This window comes from Larimichthys crocea, chromosome XII (assembly GCF_000972845.2).
Source record: "Larimichthys crocea isolate SSNF chromosome XII, L_crocea_2.0, whole genome shotgun sequence".
NCBI lineage: Eukaryota > Metazoa > Chordata > Actinopteri > Sciaenidae > Larimichthys > Larimichthys crocea.
The window spans coordinates 24,028,304-24,055,779 of record NC_040022.1 but is presented as its reverse complement, the minus strand read 5'-3'; the positions used below and the strand labels follow the sequence as shown (position 1 = coordinate 24,055,779).

The window sequence follows — 27,476 nt, the reverse complement described above, 5'->3', positions numbered from 1 at the left end:
CAGCATGATTAGGCAAACACAAGACTCATTAAAAAATATATGAAGAATTTTTTTTCTCTATTCAATGATTACCTTTCTTTCTTATTCTCTGCAGATCTGGGACACAGCCGGACAGGAACGGTTCCGCAGTGTCACTCATGCCTACTACCGTGACGCCCATGGTGAGACACTCACAAATACACACACTGGCACACAGTTTTGACAGCGTGGTACTTTACAAGATTTACCTCTGAGTTGAAAACAATCTCTGTTCGCTGACATGCAAATTAGGCCAGTGTGTTGTGTCTTTTTCTGCTTTTACTACCTGATACATGGAGTGTCGATTAGATGAGTGTTACATGGCAGGTGAAGATGAAGCCCTAGAAAATAAACGCTTACACACATTGAACACAAAGGCACAGTAAAATGGAGGATTCTTGTTTAGACTGTTTTCTCTGGAAAGATTTTCTACCAGTTATAATTGCTATTGGAGTAAAGGTGTAGATGATCCTTCCTGGAATGAAAGGATGATACATTCAGATTTCACAGGACTCTTTGATGATCAGTCTTCATCTGTGTGTATGAATCTGCATGTGTGTATGTCTGTGTTGATGTCATTATTAGGCATGCATGTTAATTTAGAAAGCTGTTAGTGGCAACTCTCCATTGTGTGCTTACAAAGATGGTAAGACAGAGCTGCTCAAATATCATTGAATGAAATCCACATAACCTGGCGTATGAGACACAAAACCTCAACCAAAACTAATAATTAGTCATCTTTTTTGTGTTTTTATCTGTTCACGTGAGTTAGGAGGTAATGTTAGGAGGAATAAATAAATCACACATACAGTACAGTGTCTTTTATCAGCAACAACAGTAATCAGGTCTATGAAGCTGTTATACAGGATTAGATCCAGAGTGTAAATACAATTTCTCATGCTGTTAATCCAAGATCATACGCACACAAAAACTGCTAAATATCATACACAGTTAGTGATTTAGTGGATAACAGCTTGATATGAAATTAAATGAAATTAAATGTAGAATTTTACCTCTACACACACACAGCAGCTTTCCAAGCTGGACTGACTTTTTCCCTGAAGGGGCAAATGGTGGCTCTGCTCCCTTTTTGGTACTTGATATTCACACAGTGTTGCAGTATGTGTTTGTCATTTTGTCCTCATATGTATGGAGAATGCATTAACCCGTTTAGTCTTTTAATGTCTAGGCAGTCAGGAATCCATGTGTGATCAAAGGGAAGTTTCACCGTCTGGATCTGCGTCTGTATAATCTATTTAGGTTTACGCAACTTAAGCAGGGACAGGTTGTCTGTGTGTGACCGACTCCATGCATACATGATTTAATGAGTGTAAATGATCTGTGTCTGTGTATTATCCTCATTATGCATGTCATGGTTTGGCAGTTAGCCTGCATAATTATAGCAAGATTTATTTGTCTCTGTCTCCTAGAGGAAGGAGACTCTGGAGGACTTTTAGCAGGTCCAGTTTCAGGCACAATGCCCGGGAACATATCTTCCTCTCAAAACCACATCACACATCTTTGCAGTGTAGCTTTAGACATCTTAGTGTGAGGATTTTCAATTACTTTTCCATTACTACCATGAGACATATTGAAGGATAAGCTGCACCATCTATACCACAGAGCACGGTGTAACATCAAGGGTTTGCGCACATTATCACAGGTGTGACCTTTTTTAAAAGCAACTTCTCACTTGTCTGATAAGAGAGACCGAGTTAGAAACAGCCTCTAAAACATACTGCACTCCACTTGCACACCCATGTCGATACCAAATCTGCAAATGTTTCAGACTTTGTCGAACCCAAAGAAACTTTTATAATCTTAAACCCATTTACACACACAACATTTGAGATGCAAACACACACGACGGTCTACTAATCGAAAGATCGGCTGTTCAATTCCTGTCTGCATAACACATCGAAGTGTCCTTGTGCAAGACACTGAACCCCAAAATGCTCCTGAAAGCTGTGCCAGTGAGTGTGTGTGAGAGTGAATGTGACTTTCTGATGAGCCCTTGGCACCTCGCCTCTGCCATCAGTGCATGAATGTCTGTGACACGTAGCGTAAAGCGCTTCGAGTGGTCGGAAGACTAGAAAGACTGCAAACCCCAAAGGTGAAACATGATGAATGGCGCTAACTGTCGCTGCCATACATTTTTGGGGGCCGGAGCAGAGCTGCAGGCAGAGAAAATCCAGAGCTAAAGTGCGAGAGAAGAGGACGAGTGTGGGAGGGTAGAGGGACGCTGAATTAGGAGAGGCTCGGGAAGAGGACCGAGCAGAGAGAGAGAGAGAGAGGGAACGAGAGGCTTGTGGGGAGTATTATTATAGATGTTGCACTGTATCTGCTGTGTGGGAGAAAAGGTGTAGACAGCCATCAGATATCTTTCAGCTCATTCTTGTGGAAAAAGCATTGATTGTTTAGTTTACATTTCCAGGGTGTTTACTTTGCAGACTATACTTATCTTAGCTCATTTGTGTAGATGGTGATAAAAAAAAACAAACCAGACAGAACAAAATTACAGGTTTGCTCAGAGAGGCTGTTGGATAAAAAATAAAAGTCTGCCAAACATTTCACCTCAACAAAGGCATTTAGTTTCTTGAGATAATAAAACAAAGAAACAGCATGGTGGTAGATTGCTCACATTCCCACGGTATGGTCTTTAGTCTCACACAGTAATTTGCACAAACATTTGTTTGTCTCATCCCAGAATGATTAAGAGCTCTTCTTTTGCTCAGCTCAGATACAAAATAATGCCCACTGTGAAATCGTTCATTTCTTTCATTTGGATTTTGATTTGTTTGTTTGAATGCTGGAGGACCTGAAGAAAATCTGGGGAATTAACCTGGTGAGAAAAACCCCAGGTAGAAGATAATCCAGTTAACGGGATTCCTTACTGAAGTCTGGAAATTTAGTCCAATTATTTTTGTTAAATTTCACCATTTTGTAGTAGGTGTAATAAACAGGAATCCATTTTATACCTGTTTTGATTGTGCACATTTAAAACCATCTAAATAATGCCCACATATTGTACAACATCAAGCTCTAAGTGGGTAATCATCAACTTTTTAATGGTTTAAAATAAATGAAATGATCTATTCACTTTTAACAAATAGGGTTTAAGTGAGGCTAATTCACAAAAAATACTGTTTGTGTGTCTGGAAACGTTTCCTAAACTCTTTTCATTAACAATAATGTTTGATGTACTAACCTGTATCTACACTGCTTTATAAAGCAGGGTTTAATTAAGTGAAAAGCATTGACGCTCAAATTGAAGGTGACATTATAAAAAGATTTCATACAATCAAGCATGCATGAGGCGAGAAACAAATGAAAGTTTTTCAAGTGGTGTAATTTCAACTACAGATGTGGAATTGAAAAAGAAGTGTTTGGTTGAATGAATGTGACGCACAAACATATTCTCATCCTTTTTCTTTAATTCCTGTTGCCAATCTTCCATCTTTGTTTTTATCTCCCACTTCAGTCATCACTATAGTCATTCTGTCTCACCAATTTAGCTTTTTCTCCCTTTTTGTCATTTAGCTTTTCATTTCAGCTTCTGTTCTTCCCCTTCTCATCAAGCCTTTGTCTATTCTGTGCTTGCAATCTCCTCCATCCAATCCTCAATTTCACTGTTCCATTTGCCAGTGCATCCCGTGTATAATGAGACTTCTTGATTGAGTCCATTGTGTTTCTGGCACTCAAAACAAAACAGAGGTTCTGTTTATTTAAACTGCAAATGACTGATTTGATTAACTCTTTTTTTTTTTTTTTTACATATAACAATTGAGGCTGATCTTTACAGATACTGAAACATTATTATTACATAATGGCTTCTTTTTTTCTAATCCACACACACCCTTAACAGTGGCAGAAGTCTATGATTTTCCTGTCCTGACTTCAACCATTGAGTGATAACAGATGGCAAAAGAATGAGAACCACCTTCAGGACAAATCGAGCAGAACTTTATTACACAGTCTGCACCACACTCATCTCTCCTGCGACCACCTTTCCTCTGCTGCCTCTTAAATGCCTGCAATCCCTGGGCGAACTCTTAGAGGGACGGGTTAAAAGGCTCTTTCTTATATTTGTATCATCTGTGTTGTTAAGTTGAATTTTTAACAAACTTAATTATATACTGTTTGTATCAATATATTATTTTATTTGAATCAAGGTCATAATAAGGTGGGTTATTCATAAAATATTTCAAATATTATCTACTGTAGTATCGTGTAGCAGTGTACTCATGCAGTGTTTTTATTCTGTCCAGTGTAAAGAAATGGACAAAATGGAGTCTAAATAAAGAATTGCATGGCTGATGCTGGTGGAGAAACTGTTAAACAGGTTACATGAACAGCCATGTCATGTTGACCTCAGAGTTTTATATGAGGGAAGAAAACCAAGGCTCAATCTGTCATATTTCTTCAAGGTTGAGTTGTGTCCAATATAACCAATGTCCCTAGCCTGGCCATTTTCAGTGACATGTCTTTACTGGCCAAACGGCATGCTATGTACAGTAAATTTACCAGCTAAAGTCTTAACTCTGGTCTGTCTCAATCCTGCCAATTGTGATGCAGGACTTTGGCCAAGAGAGAGAATTCAAATTAATCAGTCTAATGCCCAGAGTGAAAATGAACTCTTTCATAATTTAATTTGAAGGGGAGTTGAGACATCAAGGTGAAAGATTAAATTTAACATTCACTGAGAGTCCTTTCCATCAAACCGTTTTACAATATGAAATGAGTCATACATTTTGAAACGATTCACTTAAACTTTTTCTCTGTGTTCTTTTAGCTTTGCTTTTGCTGTATGATGTCACCAACAAAACATCCTTTGACAACATACAGGTAAGTTACACTTTTGATGCGTTTTGTTCCTTGTAAGTGTGTAATTGTTGTAACTACAATCTGATCCTGCAACCTCTATCAATTTCATGCTTTCACTTTCTTTCCACACTTTACATGAACAGACATGTTATTCGTTCAAAAGAAATGTGCATCAAATGCCATGCCTGACATGGTAATATGAAATTATTCATTTTAATTAACTTTATCTTTGCCCGGCAGATTGATTTTATAGACCAAGAGGCTGCGGCTAGACTTTGGCCACAAGTGTTGTCACAAAGGGCTCAGTAACATCTGATACACCAGAGAATGAATAATTGGATGATATGGCTTTGTGCTTCATTGTCAGTGTCATTTATTGCAACAACCATAACAGCCCATGTGATTCTTGAAGTTGTTGTCTCATTGTCAAAGGGGAGAGAAAAACAGCAGAATAAATGGGAAACATGAGGAATGGTGGAGATTGAATGTGATTTAGTGAAGGATAGCATGATCAGCTGTTAGTTAGAACTTGGATCAGAGGGACTACTCGACTGTCCAGTCATCTGGCCGACCTCCAGTCTCTTTTTGCATGCCTCCCTCTCTCTCTCTCTCCACTCTAATGTGAGGGATTCAATGTGACTTGGTGTGGATACTCTCCTATACTGGCAGTCAGAGCCAATTACGTGTACTATATGAATTTGTCAGCAAGTTTTAGCATTAAGTCCGTGTTTAAAATTCTAGATGGTAACCCCAAGAGAAATGATGGGTTATATCTGCCAAAGGATGGCCTTTTATTAAGCAATTTAGTTGGGTTAACTTATATTTTATTGGTTGCTGCAGGGAAATTTGTCTTCTGTATTTGACTCATCATCAGAACAGTGGGCAACTAATCTAAAAGCCTCTGGAAATGTGGCTGGAAATCATGCATTCAAATGCATATATGATATCAAAGTCTTAATAAGCATCCATAAAACATTAAGTGAAAATAATCTTTCAGAACTATTAAAAAAAACAGCTCATTTTGTGTTCAAATCATTTCTCAAAACTGTGTAGGCAGTGGAGATCCCGTTTTTGATTGACTGCTCCCTCGGCATGGAGGCTTTGCTGTCAGACATCCTATTCCGACTGGGAACTGAAGCTGTCTATCTACGCTCCCTTCAAAACCACTTCTTTGATTTAAAAAAAACTGTAATTTTACTATATTTTGACATCTCACTCTGTGACTTGAGGATTTATATTGAACAAACCAGAGTTGGTGATTGTTAGAACAGTAGAGAGGCTAACCAAGACTGTTGGACAGTTACACTAATCTGAGCTGAAGGTGTACGGTTATATATTTTTTTGTTTAATAAGGAACCTTAATAAGGTCCTTTCTTGACAGTTTGTGAGTTTATTTATTTCACTAAACATAGCAAAGTTGGTTTCTTTCAGCTCCAGCTGGCTTTGAGGTTGATTGAGACTGACTAAGAGCAGAGAGGGTTTGTTTTTTGGTTAGTTTGCAGAATTAAATGCATCATAAATGTTAATGACATTATTTTGAATCTGGATTCTGGAATAAAATAAATTTGGATACTAATTCCTAATACCTTTGCTTACTATAATGCACACAAGACTAAATTACATCGTTAGAAGGTTGTTGCGGCTTTGGGTTTCTAGTAGCTTTTACTGCCCAGAGACTGACTCCAGTTCTGTGGCCAGTGTCTTGGTCTATACCAGTAAGATGCATATTTTTATAGTGCAGGAGGGAAATGTCATGGGAAAAACTTAACACAGAAAGGTCACAGTCAGTCCTGGTGGGGTTAACTCAGTGCTGACCACCGAGCCACTGTGGCGCCTGTCCCTACTAGTTGGGACTTCGCTGTTTAAATGTTGTTGCTGTATGCACTTAGGTAACAGGGACACTGAAAACAGATCAGATGAAGGATGAAGGAAATAACCTGAGCACTCATGCAAAGGAAACTATTTACTAATGCACAAAATTTAATTTCCTCCATGATCATGATTCATAAAAGACACTTGTATAGAAACTTGTGACCATGTAACTTTATTTAAATAAAATCAGTTTGATACAATCTGTCCTGCAGCCGTTTACAAATCAAATCACAATCTTTGGCACGCAGACATTCCCTCTATTGATTGAGCTAATTAAAAGAAAATTAAAAATTCAATATAGCAGAGCACATAGTCACCTTGAGGCAAAAAACAAACAAACTTGGCAGTATGCATTTGAAGCTCTAATGGCGTTTTGTTGTATTCAGAAAAGTGAGTTGTTTTGTGGTATGTTTGCTACTGAGATTTGTCACTCGAGTGCCGTATTGTTTTATTTTTTATTCTTTTTTTTACTTGTATTTATGAAAATTGTAAAGCAAGCTGTGAAAGTATAGAACCAAACAAACAAAAACAAACACCAGAAGCACTAAAAAATAAAATAAAATAAAAAAGAAATAAAATATCAGCACCACAGGGAGGGAGGATTTGTAAGGATAGAGCGGAGAACTCGAACTGTGAGTGCATTCTTTTAATAACTGAAACAAATAATTCATATCTTAATCAATAATAAAATAATGTGTTTCTAGAGTCATGCTGTAGTGAAAGTAAAACATTTTTAAAAAACTTTCTTTTGTTGGGGGAAAAAAGCTGAGCAGCAGCACTCCTGTGAAACATGTAATGCCACAAAATGGCAGCTTTTCAAAACATCTATCTTCTCCATTACCCTCCTTCATAGTACCACTGCTGTCAGATGGACTGAAGTTGTGCCAGCTGGTGTCACTATGTCATCATACCTGCTGTTTCCCTCTGTACATTAAGTGCACCTTGCAAGAGTAGGGTTGGCAATTTTCAAGGGCTTTAATTGACAATGGCCATCAGATGAAATGTCTCTTTCACAACAGCCATTGGGCTGTTAGAGAGAGTGTTTGTCACCACTGTCTCTGCCAGAGACATATGATGTGCCCATCTGCCCTGAGAGATAATTAAAGCAGAGGAAATGTGCTACTTTAGCCCCAGATGTGAACAGGAGCTCAAGGAGAGAGATGGTAGATGTCCTTCACACTGTTCCCTGGATTATTCAATGTTTGAGCTTATGATCCTTTTAGTATGCTCTTAATGTGATAGTGTCTAAAGTTTGTCATCAGACGAACAATTATTTCCATTCGTTTATCTACAACCATGATCTATTTATTAATATTCTCGGTTAATGAACTTTCACTGTCACAAATGTGGCTAATTGTCTCAGAGCCTAAGATGGTGTCTTTAAGTTTCATGTTTTGTCTGACCAACAAACCAAAACCCAAAAGATTTTCAAGAGAATGTTTTTAATAGAAAAAAGCTCTGAAACAGTTTTTCTTGACTAAATAATAAGTAATAAGTAAAAAGTAATTGGTGATTCATTTTCTTCTGTTTGGATAACGGATTAACTAACAACTTATGTAATAATGTGAATGTCAAAACATGAAATCAACCTAACATGGCCACAACATGACATCCTGACCCTCTGTGTCACAAGTTTCATGTGATTATTGATAATTAATAAGTCGGTTCTGTTTCTCTGACCTGGGGGGACAGATTTGGATCACTTGTAGCCGCAGGACTGGACTCTGTATTAGCCACCTGATGCAATGTCCTCTCAAGAGTTTCCAAATTGTTGAACACTCCAACAACAACAAATTCACCCTTGAGGGACCATCCCTGCCTGGTATAACTTAACATTACCACTGTAATTACATTTCAGGCCAGCCCTGCCCTCTGTATGACATCAGTTCTAGATTTTTTCAAAAAGACATTTTGACATGTCACAGTAGGAAAAGCCATAAATAATAAAATGAATGATGTCTGTATTCAATTTAGCTGCTTCAGTCTCAGGGTCCTGGTATTGTGTGTGCTGACTTACTAGCTATGTTTCTGTCCAAATGTGGCACAAAGTTTGATTGAATTTCATCCGCTACCATTATGTAATTAGGAGTTGATTCATCGCAATTAAACAAATAGTGGCTCTTATTCTCACAAGGGAGCAACAAGAAAATGTAATTAAAAGAGCACCAATAAAACCTCAAACAGTGGAAGTTTAAGTCCCATGTTTCATGTACGTCTTTCATTCATCGTTTGTCATTCATCTCTTGTACTTTGTTACATTTTGCTTTTATCAATACACCAACTTTTCCACCTCAGGCATGTGTTTTTTTTACTTTAAAATCACTCTCTATTCATACACATAGTCTTTATTTTTCACATCATCAAAAAGACTGTTTTTTGAAACTGTTTTTTAGTCTCTCCAAGATAAATTTAGGATAATCTTAGGAGCCATGTCGATCCTGCATCCCTCCTTCCGCTCTTGTCTCAACATCCCACCACCACTCTAACATTCAGTCAGTCCTGGCGGCAAGCTACAGATGCCTGCTGGCACACCACTGCCTAACGAGCACTAACTCATGTTAATGAACGCTAATGGTGATGAATGCCGCTCTGAAGGAGAGGGCGAAATGAGAGGGGCAAATCATTCTCTCCCCTGCCGTCCTCAGACCTGCTACTCTCTGTGGTGTATTATTGTCTCCCCAGCTACTGTAGGAGACATTTAGGCAACCAAAGCACTGACGACATATAGGGAGGGAGAAAGACTTAACACTTAAGGCAAGAGAGACTCTGTCAAAACAATCCATTTTATACTGCTTTCAGCTGGATAGGATACTTGTGTTTGAAAATAAAAATGTAATTTCTTTAAATCTACAGATACAGAGACTCTAACTCAGAAGTTTCATATAGTTTATTATGGTCAGCGCCATGAATCCGTCATTTGTTTATGTAATACAAGAAAGCATTTGTTGGTGTAAGCTATTCTAGCAGAAATACACAAGCCATTTAGTAATGTGATGAATGTCTTCTTGTCAGATGTACTGCTTCAGGGAGACTATAAGAGTCCATTTAGGTCTCTGCTGCAAATCATTTGTCTGGGTTACTCTGTTAAAAAGCAGCCTGGCCCCTGTGGCGCTATCAGTCAAAGCTAGGATCGTTTGCCGTTAATGGGAATCAAAAAGATTGTCAAACCAGAATGATTCAATCTTCTCTGTCTGCCAATTAACCTGCAGTTCCTGAAATCTAAAGCAGCAGCTCATTACTATGGTGATTAGAGAGATTGCCCATCAGCTTTAGGATCTTGGACAGAGTTGCGATGTTGATAAGAGTCTTTTCTCGCCAGAAAAACTTCAGTATTGATCGTTTATTTAAATGGCCAAAAAGAATTATGAATTATGACTGTTTTCTGTCAGAAAGAAAGGTGGAAGCAGTGTGATGCTGTTGTATTATGTTGTTATATCCTTGTAGGAAAGACAGGACAACCGCTGTTTCTTAACTGTTTACTGTAGCAACCAAGAATTAACTGACATGAATTAATTAATTGACATTTTGGTCACTTTGAAAGGAAATGTCTAGCTCCTTAGCTGTTAAATGCTCCACTATGTGCACCAAATGATTGCAATGTCTGTCGGCTATTGGGTGAAAGACCGATTGCATACACTGAGTTTAATCCAAGCGCCAACCTCTGTGGCTGGGAAATGAAGCCAATGCAGACAGGCTCCAGAAGTGAGTCAGTCTCCATAAGCGCCCTTTAAATTAAAATGTCTAGCAGAAATAAACATATTTACAGACTAGTACAAAAAATGTTATTGGTCTTTGCTTTCTTTTATTTTTTAACTCGCCCAGTACAGCCAACATGGCAGCGGCCAGCACCATATATTTTTGGCTTCAAAGCTGCGCTTCGGAAACTTTTGGGTCACGTCACCCGTCCATTGTTTATAGCGTCATTGGTTTTACTCAACAACAGCTGACTGCTGTGGCTGAATCGACACTGGAGACTGAGTCAAAACTGTATAGATATAACCGAAAAAACACACTGAAAGACATTGCTCTGTAGTCGGGTAATGATTTTCTGTGGATTCATCACTAGTAATGCTTGTCACATTGTCTCATTGATTATTAATGTGAAAATTCTGACTGGCAGATCATAAATCTGTCATGTGAATCTTTTTTTAATGATTTTGGAAGACACTGACAGTTGTTAAAAGGAACTTGAGGTCAAAAAAATATTAGTTCTGCTGATGTGTCCCTGAGCAAGACTCCAGCTTCACTCATGTTGTTTTGGACCTGAAACTGTACTTCTGATTGGAGACAAACCAAAAATAAATCCCTACAGCGTTCTCATTACATCAGATTTGATCAGCGCTCGGGCTCTGGTTCCAGTGAGACAGTCTCATAGGACACAAACTCTCTGTTTCATATTGACTGTGCAGATCAATAGCTCTAAGCTGGATTGGAATACATGCTCTCTTCAAGTAAAGTTTCTTATTGACCAGTCTGGATTTCATGCTGATTGTTACATGATGTATTACTTAGTGGGTGCGCTTGCTCCTACATCGCTGCATGTATTTTTGCATACACTGATTGCACGAACCATGCTTACGTGTCTGTGTTCAAGAAACACAATAAAAAAAACTATGAGAGAGATGAAACCTTCGTCTGTGTGCCTTCATTCATCTCTCTCTGTCTGTCCCCGGGGCACGGTCTGGCTTCAAATGAAACGGCCACCTGCCTACCACATAGCTGCTATTTAAATGTCATGGCACCGCCACACCAGATGGTGATGAGAGAAACTGTCAGTAAATAATGCAGTGATATGAATTTAAATACCATTCATTTATAATCAGCAGAGACTCTGGCATTTTGGAAGTTCATCTCAGGCAAGTTAACACATCGTGGATTCATCTATACCACCATCTTTAGATGTTAGGAAGGGCATGACATGCAGTAATCCTTATTCATTAGCTTGTCACTCAAACGTCATGTGTAATTTGTTGTCCTGTATAAAATATTATAAGTATGTCAGCAGTAGATTGTTCCCTGTCCTTGACTATAGTTGTATATGATGCAGCCGGTGGAGTGTAGCTCTGCAGATACAATGTGTTGGAGGGAAAATGATCCACCAGTATTTGGGTTGCTTTCTGTGGACATTTCCATTTACTTTGATGTCTGGCTACAAAGTGACAAAACAGATGGGACGCTCATGTGTAGCACAAACATGCACAAGATGAATGAAGATATAGGCTGTCTGATTTCTGCTGTCGTTGGAGCAATTCAATTTCCCAGCGGGAATGAAAGTAACTGAAACACCTTACTCGATGCATTTGTTTCAAAGGTGTTTGACTGCTGCTCCTCTTTGTTGTGGAGAGTTTGTAAAAGAAAAAGGACGGCCATCTCTTCGTCATCTTGCCGATTTTCATTACATAACACCTCTTTTTTTCCTGATCACTAGAAAAGTGCCTTTTAAGTTTGCCTTTTGAGAGTTTGCAGCTCAGCAGAAGGAAGCTCTTTACCTGTGACAAAGGTCAAAGCCGTTCAGACGCTCTCAGGCCGAAAATATGATTTGCAGACTGACTGACTTCTATCTCTTCATTCAGCATCAAAAATCACCATGAACTATTTAGAAAAATCAAAGAGAGCTTAGTCATAAATTAAAGCGCCCAACCGCCCTTTGGACTTTTTGAACTCAAAGTCTACAAGTTTTATTACATCAAAAAGTATCGAAGGAGGACAGGCATGTATTAGTTCTATTGTTTGCATACCCGTCACCCATTAACCTATAATATTTTGATAAAGAGATGGTGTTAGTGGTGCATGAAAAGAAGAAATATTCAAGTTAAAACAGTTTAGAAGGCAGCAATGAAGAAAAATGTTTGTTTCACTCACACAAACCCCCTCACATGCTGAATACAAAACTCTGGTTTTCTGTCATCCTCTATCTCTTTTGTCTTTTTGGAGTGTTTTATCTCGAACTGGCATGAACAAATGCAGAGGCGTCATTATTTTTGTTGTGGTTACTCTGACTTTTTATCACAGCCCTGCAATCATTTTACCATGCAGGCAGAAGAACCTTATAGCTTTTGTTTGTAAAAGAAAAGAGTGTGAAAAAGGATTTCAATTATATGTATGAGCAGAATAGTAAGCGGCCTCTAAAAGAGTGTAGGTGGCTTCTACGTGAACATGAAACTTGAACATTAACACAAATTATATTCATTTTGTCTGATGGCTAAAACAAATTAAATCATCCAAAACAATTAACACAGCAGGGTCTGCACATTATCCAGAGTAATTGAGTCTGCCTGAAAGTGCACACTATATGTTATCCACCGCGCTTCCTCCGCTTATTATTCTTATGCCGTTTTTTTGGCTCGCAAATATCAAGCTACAGAAATCATTTAGAGCTACAAACGTAGGAAAATTGGTCGTCTCACTCACTTCAACAGATATTTAACAGACTTTGGTTTTTCATCTTGTCAGGTATTTGGTGGATCAATGAGACTTCAATTAATGCCTGCTTTAAATGGAAGGAAGTAAAAAAATGACGGAAGGAGGGAAGGAAGAAAAAAAACGACGAAATAAAGGAGCTATAAAAGGAAGGAAGGACAAAAATGACAAGGGAGGAAAGGAAGGAAGGAAAGAAATGACGGAAAGAAGGAAAAAAACGACGAAACGAAGGAGGGAAGTAAGGAAGGAAAGAAGGAAGGAAGGAAGGAAGGAAGGAAGGAAGGAAGGAAAAAAACGATAAAAGGAAGAAAGGAAGGAAGGAAAAAACGACGAAAGGAAGGAAGGAAAAAAACTTCGAAAGGCGGAAAGGAAGGAAGGAAGGAAGGAAAAAAACTTCGGAAGGAAGGAAGGAAGGAAGGAAAAAAAACGACGGAAGGAAGGAAGGAAGGAAAAAAACGACGGAAGGAAGGAAGGAGGAAAAAAATTACGGAAGGAAGGAAGGAAGGAAGGAAGGAAGGAAGGAAGGAAAAAAAATGATGGAAGGAAGGAAGGAAGGAAAAAAACGACGGAAGGAAGGAACGAGGGAGGGAAGGAAGGAAGGAAGGAAAAAACGGTGAAAGGAAGGAATGACGGAAAAAACGGTGAAAGGAAGGAATGACGAAAGGAAGGAGGGAAGGAAGTAAGGAAGGAAGTAAGGAAGGAAGGGAAAAAACAACGCTTGTTGTATTAATACTGAATTTACTGAGCAGTGTCAATAATAATGTATGGGGGCGACGGGGCCAGAGTCACGCACACTCAAAATTTCTTTAGAAATTTTCTAGTTATGACATTTGTTGTGGAACAGCATGTTGCTCTTGTGTTTTCCAAATAAAAAAATTTAAGCGACACAAAAGGAATAAAGGTATGGAAGGGTGGAAGTCTCACAAGCTGCAGCCTTAACAAACTAACAGCCTTAATAACAAAAATCTGCAACAAAAAACAAACTTTATGAACTGACGTGAAAAATGGTCAAATATTGGGGGTAAAAAAAAGAAATGATTAAACTTACTGCATCCTTTATTTAAGAGTCATGTCAGCAGCAGTTATCTCAGCTTGGACCTTTTTAACAGAAAGCTTGCAGGGGTGAAGCTGTGGGCGTTTAACAAGCAGGGATGATCTAACAGAAGTTTCTATCAAGTTGCATTATGAGAAACGTCGGACCCACCGCTTTGGCCCAGACTAAAATATCTCAACTACTGTCTGATGGGTTTCAATGAAACATAAGCCGTGCCCAGACAATGAATCCTACTCTTTTTATTTTTACAGCAGTCAGACTCAGTTAGCGATTAGCTGGTGAACATAGTGGACCATTTGGCAGCTAAAGAGCCTGATATTCCCCTCAGGAGTTGTTTGCATCCCATACACACAGATCTAAAAAGAGTGAATACTGGACTTTTACATTCATTAGGCTGTCACAAACAAAACTTCAAATTGCTCTGTAACTGCTGGATCTGTAAGCAGCTATTTGCTGAAAGGTGCTGAATTCTGCTACCCGAAAGTGGCCAGAAAAATCTTGCAAGAAAGCATGTTTACACACACTAACTACACACTTCATAATGGTGTATTCACTCAAATGAATGTCCTTAACGTCAGTAAGGAGAAAGGAAAACAGCTTAGACTTGAAAACAGGTAGCTTTCAGTTAGATTTACTGCTTCATGTGGACTGAACCTCATTTAGAGCACACATACTGTAAAAAGTGCAATCAGAAATAGAACATGCAGCATTTTGAAATTATTGGCTGCACATTTATAAGTGAGTAAATACTTTCTGAGTACAATTAAGTACATCACTGCAGCAGCACTGTAAAAGTTTAGTGCTAACTGCCTGTAATATGTGTTTGCACACACAGCTTGTTGTGCCAGAATCCATTTGTAGTGTTAATAAACCTGCAGCATGTCAAGGCATTAGCACTGGATCTAAGATGTTAGTGGGTTCATATCAGCAGAAGAAGAAGCACTGGATCAAAGTAGCGGTATCTCAGCAGAGGTCATCTTCCTCCCACACAGTGTGACTGTATCAAAGTCAGTCAACTCTATTTATGGCTTTAGGTGTTTTCTAAGCTTTCCCACACATGTTTTCTTCTCCTTTATTTTATCATGGCCCATCAACTTGAATTTGAAATTTCAAATATCTGTCTAGATTGTCGAGAGACGAAGAACAGAAATAGAAGAACAGAAGCTCCTTTAGACCAAAAGAACATACTTTTTTTTAAAAAGAAAAAAGAATTGGGTTTACAAGGACTGACAAGCTATCAGATACAGTGACAGGATGGCACTGAGCCCCACACCCACCTCTGACACTCCAGCACATGTCTCTGTAAACAATTGGCATGGATGTCACAGAAGATATCATGATAATGAGGACTGTGTATGTGCACACAATCTCCAAAAACTGGTCCACAACTAACAACAAAGTGAACTGCATCTACATTCCTGCCATGAGGTTGATATCTGATATATGAATCAATTTTTTTTATAATGAAAATGTGGTAAAGTGGCACATTTGCAGGTTAATGACTTCTGTTCTGTTTTCTCTGCAGCTTTGAGACCTTTCAGTCTGCTCACACTAAATCTCCATTTTTGCTGGCACGTGGCATTTTCCCCACTCCATTCTTTCCATTTATGACTTATTGAAAACCTTAAATTATTGATTTATTTCCTCTTTTATATTCATTTACAAGGTGGATGTCCTGGCATGCACTTGCAGGGTTTATGAATGCATTTGCCTCTTGACATAAGCTTCAAACAAATTAGGTGAAAAAAAAAGAGCTGCTATATCAAAAACATATCATACTAAATGTGCGTATTAAATCAAGTAAACAGTATACATTAATTTTCTAATATTCACCAACAGACAGTTGCTGATTGGTGCAGCAAATCCTTTTAATTTCTGCACAAATGCTGGCAATAAAAGGGAAAACTAATTAAGATTACCAAGTATATTCTTAGAAGTCTGCATTATAACGATAAAGTATTATGTATATAGTATATTTTATTAGCATATTAACAATAAAGTCTATATCATGGGTTGATGCTTACATCAGTACATTATTAAGAAATACGATGAATAAAAAAAATCATCTTTATAAAAAAGGGTATTCTCTGCAAATTGTATACTTCATCAACTGCACTTCAACATCAGACTTGTTATAGTTTATTATAGGACTGTAAAAACATAAGCCTTTAGCTGGTTTATTAACACTTTAACCTGAAAAAGAAGAGTCACATATGTTAATGTGCCTGTAGTTTCAGGAAAAGCACGGATAGTTGCAATATTTTCCTTTGGCTTGGTTTTTCTCCAAAGAAGACAAATGCTGTGAGTTGACCTTGTTTCATCCTCAGCTCATCAGTCATTTTTCTTCCTTTGGCAACATGTGCTTGTGTTCCTTTGTCTTTCTGCAGTTTGGTCAGAATGCCAGGCTGAATCACATTAATATCTGTAGAGGAAGGACGTAAATAGGGGAAGAAAAAACATTTCTTTCAAGCAAAGCAATCCTTTTATTCCCTTTAAATCTCTTTCATCAGAGTGTTCTTTTTACTATAGAAATATTTTTCTTGACAAGTTTTCAGCCACATGATTGGTTTAACGTAAAGCGAAGCTGTCACTCACATGAATTATACTTATGACAACAGACGCTTTCCACATGAGAAGCCGGTTTAAAACGGTGTTTATCGCTGACTGAAGGAGATGCACAGGTTTGGGGTCAGCGCTTTCAGCTTCTACAGCACAAAAACAAATCGGTAGAGAGGCGACAGAAGTGAGGATCGTTCCTCGGTATACATCTCACTCTCACTCATGCTCATACTCCATGACTGCAGCTCTTCAAAGGACATCAGTCATCGAGACATGTGTCACCCCTGTTTGCTGGCAACACATCAGCTGCTCTTTTCTAAACATAAAAGCCTTTCTCTTCCCTCTCAGACCATAGAAATCAGGTTACAAGGTTTTTTTGTTTACTTCTATTTTGTATGATGTGTTTATTTTCTAACACAGAAGGGACTTGATGTGTCTTTATTACAGAGTGACAGATTTTAAAATGCAGATGGCAGCATTGTAAACCCTGGTTTTGAGTGTATTAAATATTGATTTGTTTCTGTATGAAACAGCCCTGAGCGTGACAGGATTTCTCTGTGTCTTCCTTGTATGTCAGACAGCAACACGGTGTCACTCCGTTTAGCTCAGCTGCCTCGTGGAGCTTAAACCTCCTCTCAGGGGAGAAGTCCTACTTTCTCCATGTGCTCTTCTGGGTTGGTTCATTCTGACTCCCCCTGTTGTTGAGAGCAGACTTCTCCACTCTGTCTGTTTGGTGTAATACTCTGATCAAAGCTCGACAAGAATAGCATTGCCACCCATAAAACATCTGTATAGATAAAAGTGCAACAGAGGGAAGGTTGTGTCACATGGAAAGACACTGAGGAATTAGTCTTGTTCATTATTGTGCTCACTATCACAAGTATCATCTGAGTTTTAATAGGATGCAAAGAGATGCAGTGTAAGGAATTCATTATTACACATTGGTGAAATAATTCAAATTTTCTGTTTTAAAGTAAACAATAACACACAAGTGTCCTGATACAAAAACTGCACAGTGCATCTCATGTTGGGTAATATTTGGATTGTGTTACAATTGCTATGTTTAGGTACTGATGCCTTGAGAAATGGAAACCTTTAAACCTTTTATGTTAATCAGGGACTATCTAATCTAAGAGTAATGGCCTTAACTGTTGCAGACAAATTTCCAGAATTGGTTTGCTCCCATCATCTAGTTCATTTGGTGTACGGTAAAACCATGCAGCAACCTCCGGTACTGGGAAAAAAAGCCAATGCAGAAGTGCTGTAAATACTGTAATTCTTCGAGTGGCCACTTGAGACAGGCTGCAGAAGTGAGTCAACCTCCATAAGCGGCCGTATAAGAAATAAACAGCCTGGTTCAGGCAATGGTTTTGGTCTCTATAGCTAAGGTGGGAGGGGACTTACCCATTTAGATGATAATCAAAGCTGCGCATAATTAACAGCGTTGCCACTTAATTGACAGGTATGTGTTGTTACAGGTGGCTTATTAGAGCACCCACCTGTCTTTCGACCCACCTCTGGTCTGCCGATGACACATGTATTCACCGATATTTAGATTAGACAGGATGCGGAAGAAGCAGTACATCCAACATGGCGGCAGCAAGTGGTGCATATTTTCGGCTTTGGAAACCTATGGGTGACGTCACTCAGGCTCTGTCCATTTTTTTATACTGTCATTGGCTAAAACTTAGTCCACAGGATTTCTATTTACAGAATATGACAAACAACTATGTTGTCATTGGTGTATAATCACCTAAAAATAACACGTTTTGTTTTTAAGTTACAGTAAGCTTTTTTTTGTCTGCAGATGCTGAAGGTCCTCTTCCAAGAAGTCCACCATGTTGAGCTACCATGTTTCTACAGTAGCCCAAAACAAAAAAAAACTAAACATTGGCATTTTTTTAACGTTTCGCGATGAGGAGTGGGTGAAGCAGTAGGGTTGCAATCAGTAACTATACTGCTAGATGTCATGCAAATGTTGACGTTCAATCACGTGAACAGCACCATCAGGAACAACTGGCTAAACATGGAGGGTACTCTGTGGAGGCCCAAGAGCATGAAGTCTTGGTTCTATTGGACTGTAGAAAAGGAGGATAAATTGGTGGAGCTGTGGAGCGAGCGAGAGTGCCTCTTTGACGTTTTCTCCCATTTGTACCACGATCGAGTGGAGAAGGAAAAAAAAATCTGCAGCTCTCGAAATGCACACACAAGGGCAACTGTGGCCAAAAGCTGCTTTTGTTTCTGCTTGTAAATTTCCAACAGGTGCATGATAGAACATAATCACAGAATGAATCTAGTGACCCTGAAAGATCTTTTGCAAATTCATAAAAACTCTTCAACACTTTAAAATCTTTTAAAAGTTTTCTAAGTGTGAGAACACTTTTATAGTAACAAGACTAAATGTAATTTGTCACTGCCTGTTGAACAATTTTAAAGGTTCAGCGTGTAGGTAGGTGGCATCTAGACACAGCCCTGCTTTTTCATCTCGGTGACAACAAAAGGAGAACAAGACAAAATCAGAAGTACCCTCACATACCTCTGCCAGTGACAACTTGTCTCGCCAATGTCACGATGCAGCCGCCAGCAGCTGTCTGCCTGACTTTTATCTTTGTTCCTCTCTGATACAGATCCTTTAGTCTTTGTCTTGTCTTTCACTGTCACTGTCTGTCTCTACATTTTGCTGCCTTTTGGCACCCTCTCTGCCTCTCCGTCTTTCTCTCCGTCACAGCAGTGTCTCTGCCATTGTTATCGCCTGTCGTTGAGCAGGCGGACAGTGTTTCGGCGGTGCATTTGGCATTTTAGCTTCATAAAATCTAATATATTAGAGCAAATAGCAACTAATTACTTTTGATTTTGTTAATATTGACTGAGAGGGTTACTTTTGTTCAAACCTTCAAACTGACATTTGAATTCATGAGAGCTTTAGACTACTGAGAACAGAAATCGGTGTACAAAAATAGGAAGTGAGCAGCTGAATTCGACTGGGTTTGTTGAAGGTTTACCAACAAACTTCAAGCTGCATTTTATTTGACACGCTCTTTTGGGACTTGCCATTGCCAGTGAAAGGAGCAGAGAAATGAATTACAGCCACTTCCATCGTGCCCCATTGTCATTGACATTTGGCTCCCTGAGCATTTGGCCAGAGGTATTAGTCTTGAATAAAAGATGAACCCAACCCAGTTCCTTCAGCCATGGCCACTGAGGATATTAGAATTATTTGGAGCTTGATATATAACTGCTTCCAGCCCTGTTGTTCTTAATAGAAAGATAAATAAATAATAAATAATTATGTTTTATCTATATAGTACTGTATTAATGAGAAACCCTGGAAAACTACTGTTTACTGTACTCCAACTACGGTGGAGATAATTATTGAAGCCAGAAGCCAGCTAGCATCATGGCAGACTCAAAACTGAAAGTAAAAATGTTCTAAATAAAACAAACATTAAAAGCAGTGTTTATATTATTATAGTGTTAATAATTTGTCCATTGCCAATTGTGTAAATTCAGGCGAACAAAACATTCACAATAGTTGTATTGCAAGGCTGCTTAGACACAAAGAAAGTGTGTTGAGCAACCCTTCATGGCTTAGAGTTGCATAAGTTTAGTTCAAACACAGGAGGCAGAAGGAGAGCCTGCATTAAGAAAAACACAGCTCCACATCATTTTCATGTTAATGCCAGGTATGATATCCCTGTGTCTTCCTCAGGCAAGGATGTATTTTGTGTAAATGGACTCACTTGTATCCTCTCTCTGATTCAAATGATAATTTCTAGATCACATTGAGTGCGTTGATCCATTTTTGCTGTCTCTCGAATCACTGCGTGTCATTCCTCTCCTGTGATGATAACACACGAGGAGGCTTTCGTAATAGGTGACAAGTGGCATCATCTGTAATCAATGATTGTATCTGTGAAATGACCCATGAGGTGGGGTGTGCTATAAACAGATGAATAATCTAATTACAAGCTATGGGTTCATCAACAGTAATCACAGCATATGGGGAAGATCCCTCAGAGGCAAGCTGTCAAATCTTAACCGTAGACTTGTTGTGGGAGGATGAGAGTTTGCAAAGTTGGATAGGTGCACAATAACTTTCTATTACAAAGGCCAAATGTCCACACCAGTTGTGTTAGTTAATTTGACTGATAGAGGTTATCTCATACAAACACAGTTTTTTTTTTTTTAAAGGATGCACAAAATGCAAAGCGGATCTAGCTAAGCGACATGTGAATGAGAGTTGAATTATGCATGAAGCGGATAATTATCCACATACAAAATGTTCCTCAGTAACATTTCGCTCCTTCAGCACTATACTGAAGAGCACCAGGGATGCAAATTCAGACAATCCAACTCAATCTTTTTTTCGTTTTCTCGAAATAACAACTCAGCCAGACCTTTCTATAAATGTCTTTAAATGTTTTTCTAAATCGGTCCTTCACTCCCCACAGGTGGAGCTCACTGCCTTATTAAATAACCTTCCAGCCACATTCTGGTTTCTCAAATGACCAATCCTCTCTGACCTCATTAAATCCATGGCACATCAATTGTGATTCAGCATTTATTTCACGGCAACACAATAAACTAGAGGACACAAGTGGTGGAAGGTGAACAGTGTACGCAGAATAGTTGAAACTGTAGTTAATCGTAATAAATGCAAATGTGGTCGCACCAGTGTTGTACACGTTAAATTAAACCTGTAAAAACTTCAGCACAGTTCATTTAATTGTACCTACATTAATGCCCAGAGTGAACAAGCATTTAGATCAAAACAATCAAGTCTTTGAATGTTTTTCTTTTATTTTCCTTTAAATGCTATTCAGATAAATCAACATCTGACAGGAACATTAGAGGGTTACTGACAGGGCAAAGACAATTGGTTATTCCAGAAAACAAATACAAATAGAAAACCATTTTAGAATAAAATGTCGAACCTTATGAGCAAATAGCATTTTATTTTTATCTTTTGTTAAAATGAGTGACAGATTGCATGAGCAGTATGATGGGAGGGTAGCTGATCTTTTATTCATCAAGCAGTTGCACGTTTGAGCATTGTCATGCAATAAAAATCACGGGAGCCTGCAGAGGATCATGCGTCGTTTTGTTGGATGTGGAGATGACTGGCTGAAGGCTCCGGGCTCCAGAGTTTGGATGTGCGATGGTCTGACTGTGGCCGAACATCCAAACAGTACACTAAAATATGTTAAGAGAGAAATAGGCAATGCAGTAACACAATCCGGATTCATATTTTAACATCACGGCTTAGTTTGACAGCTTGATCTTTGTTTTGTGAGACCTGTGTGTTGTGCTGGACGGACTTGGTGAGAGTGACTTGTCACACTCTGCTATTTTTCTCTAAATGGGACCATACATTTCACATTGGACATCATTCTGTATGTACAGACCATAGACTTATGTAATAAGTGAGAAGTTGCGTCATAAACTCATGTTTTATGTTGTAGTCAAGTGGACTGCCCCCTGCTGGCCATTAGAAAGAATGGCGTTTAAAGACACTTCATACTGGCTTCACTTAACAGGCTCTGCCTACTAATTATTGTTGTTAATACTGTTAATGGTTAGCATGGTAACATGCACACAAAATACAGCTGAGGCAGGTGGAAATTTCAGTGAAAGTTCTGTGGGTTTTTGTTTATAAATCAAAGTATTGGAAAAACTGAAATTTTTGGTGATGATGTCATGACATAAATAAATTAAATGATCACTAAAATTCATGGCAGTAAGACATTTCCCTCAAAACCATTAATGTGAACGTTGTGGTGTCGCTAGAGAACCCTGTAAAAACCCACTAAAGGACCACTAAAGTCTTTATACATACTGTACTTTTGTTCCAGTCCATCCAGTAACTGTTGAGATATTTCAGTGGATAAGTCAAAAGTTTGACATGCCATTGGTGCACGTGTTTCAAATCAAATATACAAATATTCACGGAAATCCACCGAATATTTCTTGAAGATATTTCAATCTGGATAAAATATAAATTTCAGTATTTATCAAGATAATGTACACCCAGATAAATTTGACCTAGGATATCATACTAACATTTTTTTCACATCATCACATGCTTCCTGCTTACACTTGACATGTGCATACAGTCTTCCTTAGCCACATGTATAGACTCTGATATTCACAGGCAGCAGACGTTGCCTCACTTATCTTCTTATTTAACATGACCTTTGGCTGGGGGTGACCCTGGTGATATCTCTTTGCAAACACACAGTCATCACCGGAATTAATTACAGAGAGCTGTCAGAGAGGAAATGCTCTGGAGAAGGACTACTAAAGAAAAGGCGCATTGATCACCAGCCGGTCAGAAATCCAATGTGAAGTAATTCACTGTGGGTACAGTTAAGCTTTGTGCTGAGATGAAGGATATTATTTCAGCAGGAGGGGTTTGCAGGTGTCTGTCTGAGCTGATTAAATGCTCACTAACGGTGAATGAATGGTTCAGGTGTTGTTGGAGTTCATACAGTCAGCGATGCTGTTTGTCCCCCCCGTAAAGCTTTATCCTCCCACTGTGTACATACTGTAGTTAAAGCGCAGACTGTGTTGATTAAACTAATGAGCTTTTGTTTTATAGCTCTCTGTGTATTTCACTTTCTCAAAAACGTATTCTTGCTTTTATCCCTTTTATCTCTTTGTCCTTGTCTCTGTTTTATCTCCTTTTTACCCATATTCATCTTCTAAACGCTGTAGCTGCTCACACATTTCTCCTCCTGTTTATTCGTGTTATTAGATTTAAAGCTCAGGCTTGTCCTTGTCAAGTCCCAGACAAGGTTTTCTTTTCCCTAAAGTCCTTTTTATGTCTATTACACACCTGTGTCTTTGGTTGTTCTGTTTTAGGTTTCCACACTCCTGTTGTCTTTTTGCTTGTCTAACATCTACCCTGTCTTCTCTCTCTCTCTCTCTCTCTCTTTCTGTCCGTCGTCTCTCTGTCCTATATTGTTACCAGGCGTGGCTGACTGAGATCCATGAGTACGCCCAGCAGGATGTGGTGCTCATGCTGCTTGGAAACAAGGCAAGGCATTATGGGAAATATCTGTGACATAGGTAGAGACACAGTGGAAGAAAAAAAGCCTAATTCTGATGCATCTTATTCCTTTTTGTGTAGTAAAACTCCACTGTCATCAAAAAATGGTTAAAAACACACCAGTGAGCCAGCCACACTGTCCCACTGAGTGACATGTTACTTTATTACAGTGAATTGTAGTGAGACAACGCTACATATGCTAAAATTAGTTCCCGACAAATACAGTACCGATCCTGGTCAAGTAAAATTTGCTACAAACTACAGTGCTCAGCTGTTTTAGGAAATTTGACCCTTTTTAGGAAGGAACATAGGAACCAATGAGCTCTGCGTGTTCTTGGTCTTTTATAGAGTTTGTTGAAAATACCAAAAATGTAGAATCTTATCAGCCTTATTTACAACTCTCATATTTAATTAAAAAAAAATGTAATAATGTAAAGTAAACAAGTAAAGTAAAAATCCTAGATGTTTACTGGCATCAGCACTCTGTATGTACATTAAAAAAAGGAACCAAACCAACTTAAAGCTCAGTCAGTAAATCATCAGTGACAATAATATTTCCAGTTCATCTAAATTAATTAATTCAAGCATGCATCCACACACACACATCTCACAGTATCTCAAGATGCTAATTTGCAAATATCAGTGTTACACTTTTTTTTCTATAACTGCCATTCACATCCCTCCATCTGAACAGAGAACAGATGTCTCTGCCTTGGAGCTCTGTCTAGTTTCAGTCCCCCACGCTCCATATCAGCCCTTAATTAGCACCCTGAGAGCCAATATTGCCTCATTAGCCGCCATCAGACCTGAGCACCAGGAAAGGCTTGCGCGTAAACTGTGGACAAATAGCGAGCAGATCTCCGCGGTGGGTGGGTGGATGTTGTAATTTTAGCACTGATGTTTCGTGCATGATGTGCGCCCGTGTGACCTTGTTTTCCCTGTCTCACCAGGCTGATGCCACTCATGAGAGGGTGGTGAAGAGAGAAGATGGCGAGAGGCTTGCAAAGGTAAATCTTTGTGAACTAACAAAGACATGGGCATAATTATCCCCATCCAGATACCACAGCTGTTGCACTGAGAGGTTGCACCTTACATAACCAGAAATCATTGAACTCATCTTTTAATTCCTGTGAAATCAAGGCCGCACATGTGACAAATGAAGGCGAGGCTTTCTCCTTTCATGTAATTCCCAATAGATATTTGTATGACTGATTACATTTCCATGGCAGGTGAGAAGATTATGAATATTACAGAAAGGTGGGATTATGTAGAGATCATTTCTCATTCTCACTCTTGCGCTTTATCTCTGATTTTCTTTTGCTCCATGAGGAAACATAAAAAAGAGGCAAGACACCTCAGATGTATTGCCCTCCGGTGGATAATAAACACTTGATAATGAATATTTATTGTATAGATTGCTGCCCTCTGTGCCATCATCTATAAAAATGTTATGCTTCTATCATAAACCCCAGTGCAGCCTCATATATAAGCACTGAAACCAGGAGAAAACATTTCTTTTTATCAACCTCTCCACATCATGGCACACAAAACAAATAGTATAGCAAACAGTCGAGCGATTTAATCCAGATGTGGGAGCAATAAACTGCCACAAGGAAAGGCTCAGCCTGGGAGGAGAAAAAAAAGCATATTAGTTATCGTCACTGTGGGCGTAGACAAATTCCCCTGTAGAGGAAAAGGCTGAGAAACAAATTCATCACATCTCAGTTAGATTTATCCAAAGTAAACAAGATCACTATTGTGCTGTAAAGTTCTGCTGTAAACTTCTGTATCATTTTCAGCAGCCTGAACTTTTTTTCGGAGAAATAGCAGTCTGTTGAAAGCCTGTTGCGTGAATAAATCTCTCCAAAAACTGTCATTGCTGCAGGAGTTTGGAGTTCCCTACATGGAGACCAGTGCCAGGTCAGGTCTCAATGTAGAGCTGGCGTTCACTGCTGTGGCTAAGTGAGTACCATTCATTCCAGCACAGAGAAACTTTCCCAATTCTGCAGAATAATGTGAAATTTTCTGGAGTTAAGTTATGTGCCAATAATAAGTGGACGATGAGTTTTATTTTGTTAAAAGAATACATTAAGTACCTCTAATGTATACCAATAATCAGGTCTCTCTCTCTCTCAAGAACAATACATGATAGAAAATTTGTGAAATTTACATTACAGGCTAATAAACTAATCATTTGTACTGTTAACGATGGGTGGCTGCATTTTGTTTAATCCTCTTCCTTTGTCTTAGGGAGCTGAAACACCGGTCTATGAAGGATCCCAGTGAGAAGTTTAAGCTCCAGGAGTACGTAAACAAAGAAATGAAGAGCACAGGCTGCTGCAGGTCTTAAAACCTGCCTTAGTCATTCTCTGGATCTGTGTGCGTGTGTGTGTGTGTGCGTGTGTGTGTGTGTGTGTGTATGGATCACTCATGCTCATACAGTAGGTGTTCATATTTGGCCTGATCAGAGATGAGGAGTCAGCTCCAGCGAGGTATAAACCTTTGTGTCCTTCTGTTTCTCCACTCTCAAACCTCCCGTCTCAGTCCACGCAACCTCCATCTGTTGTCCTGCACTCATTTTATTGCCCTACTCCATCTTGTGTGTCCTGCTTTTCCCTCACCCACCTCTTTCTGCAGCTGTGAATGTAGCCCCAGGTTATGGTTTGCAAAAGACAAAGTTATGTGCTGCACACCTCAGTTAGTATCCTATTAATGGACATTTTCTTACATCACTGTGGCTGCATGATAATATTTTAACTCCAGCATTGCATTACCTTGTGTTTTATTGTGAAGGGGTTTCAATTCTTGGTCTTCTTGCAGACACAGGATACATGTAAAGACATTTATTTATGAAAGATCAGTGACGGTTTGGTTGAATGTTCTCTTCTTGATCAGTGTGTGGATGAATACTCATACAATACATGTATAGTGTCTTCTGTCCATGGTTCAGTGTTTATGTCAGTAATTCAGGCTCTTTGCAGCCACTTTAGCTCACCAGCATAAACTCAGTCTAAGCATTTCCATGATTCAGCTGTGGATATTTGGAAATATGTATTACATTTTCTGCATAAAAGTAAAAGGATGTTGCTATTGTGTATACAGTACAAGGATATGAAGTACAGAATAGCATCATTAGCCACAATACGTGATTCTTCTAGTAGATTTTAATTCATGTTAGATGCAAAAAAAAAAAGAAGTATACAGTAAAACCTTCACAAACATGGCACTGCATGGGTCGCAACACCTAAATCATTTTGGGGATTTTTTTCAATATTAGAGGACTGATGTTGAGTCTTGAAGTGCTCTAATACAACCTCTTTTCTTAATGATTTAAATTTATTTAAATTGTTATTTAAAAACAGATGGTCAAACATACTGTATGTAATCTATAGACATTGGGGTTTTGACAAACATGATGTAAATACTTTTTTTCTGCATGTAATAAAAAATGTATAGCACTTTAGATGGTAAATAAGACCGTGAGTAGGAATAAAGTTTGTTGGCAATGTTAACTAGAGTATTGTATATGACACACAGATGCGTAGATCTCTTTTTTGAATGTTTTATTTGTGCAAACATTAGCAGGCTGCTTTATTTACTGTTTGTTTCGTTTCCATTCATGAATATATATAAACGCGGTATATAGTGCCATGTTTTCTTAAAAACATTGACCAGTACATT

General features: G+C 38.7%; 1 protein-coding gene across 2 annotated transcripts in view; it reads left to right on the top strand.

Annotated features, from left to right (window-relative positions):
• LOC104933649 (ras-related protein Rab-26) overlaps positions 1-26,991 on the top strand; it is a 48,405-nt gene extending 21,414 nt beyond the window's left edge. Inside the window, exons 4-9 of one of the 2 annotated variants that reach the window (XM_019254011.2) lie at positions 95-161; positions 4,811-4,863; positions 23,718-23,783; positions 24,746-24,802; positions 25,681-25,757; positions 26,046-26,991. In XM_019254011.2, coding sequence (XP_019109556.1) covers positions 95-161; positions 4,811-4,863; positions 23,718-23,783; positions 24,746-24,802; positions 25,681-25,757; positions 26,046-26,145 — 420 coding nt within the window. In that variant the 3' untranslated portion in view covers positions 26,146-26,991. Of the gene's footprint in view, positions 1-94; positions 162-4,810; positions 4,864-5,895; positions 6,961-23,717; positions 23,784-24,745; positions 24,803-25,680; positions 25,758-26,045 lie in introns of those variants that run through there. The other variant, XM_027285607.1, reaches the window with a different exon arrangement.
• Positions 26,992-27,476: the final 485 nt, after the last annotated feature.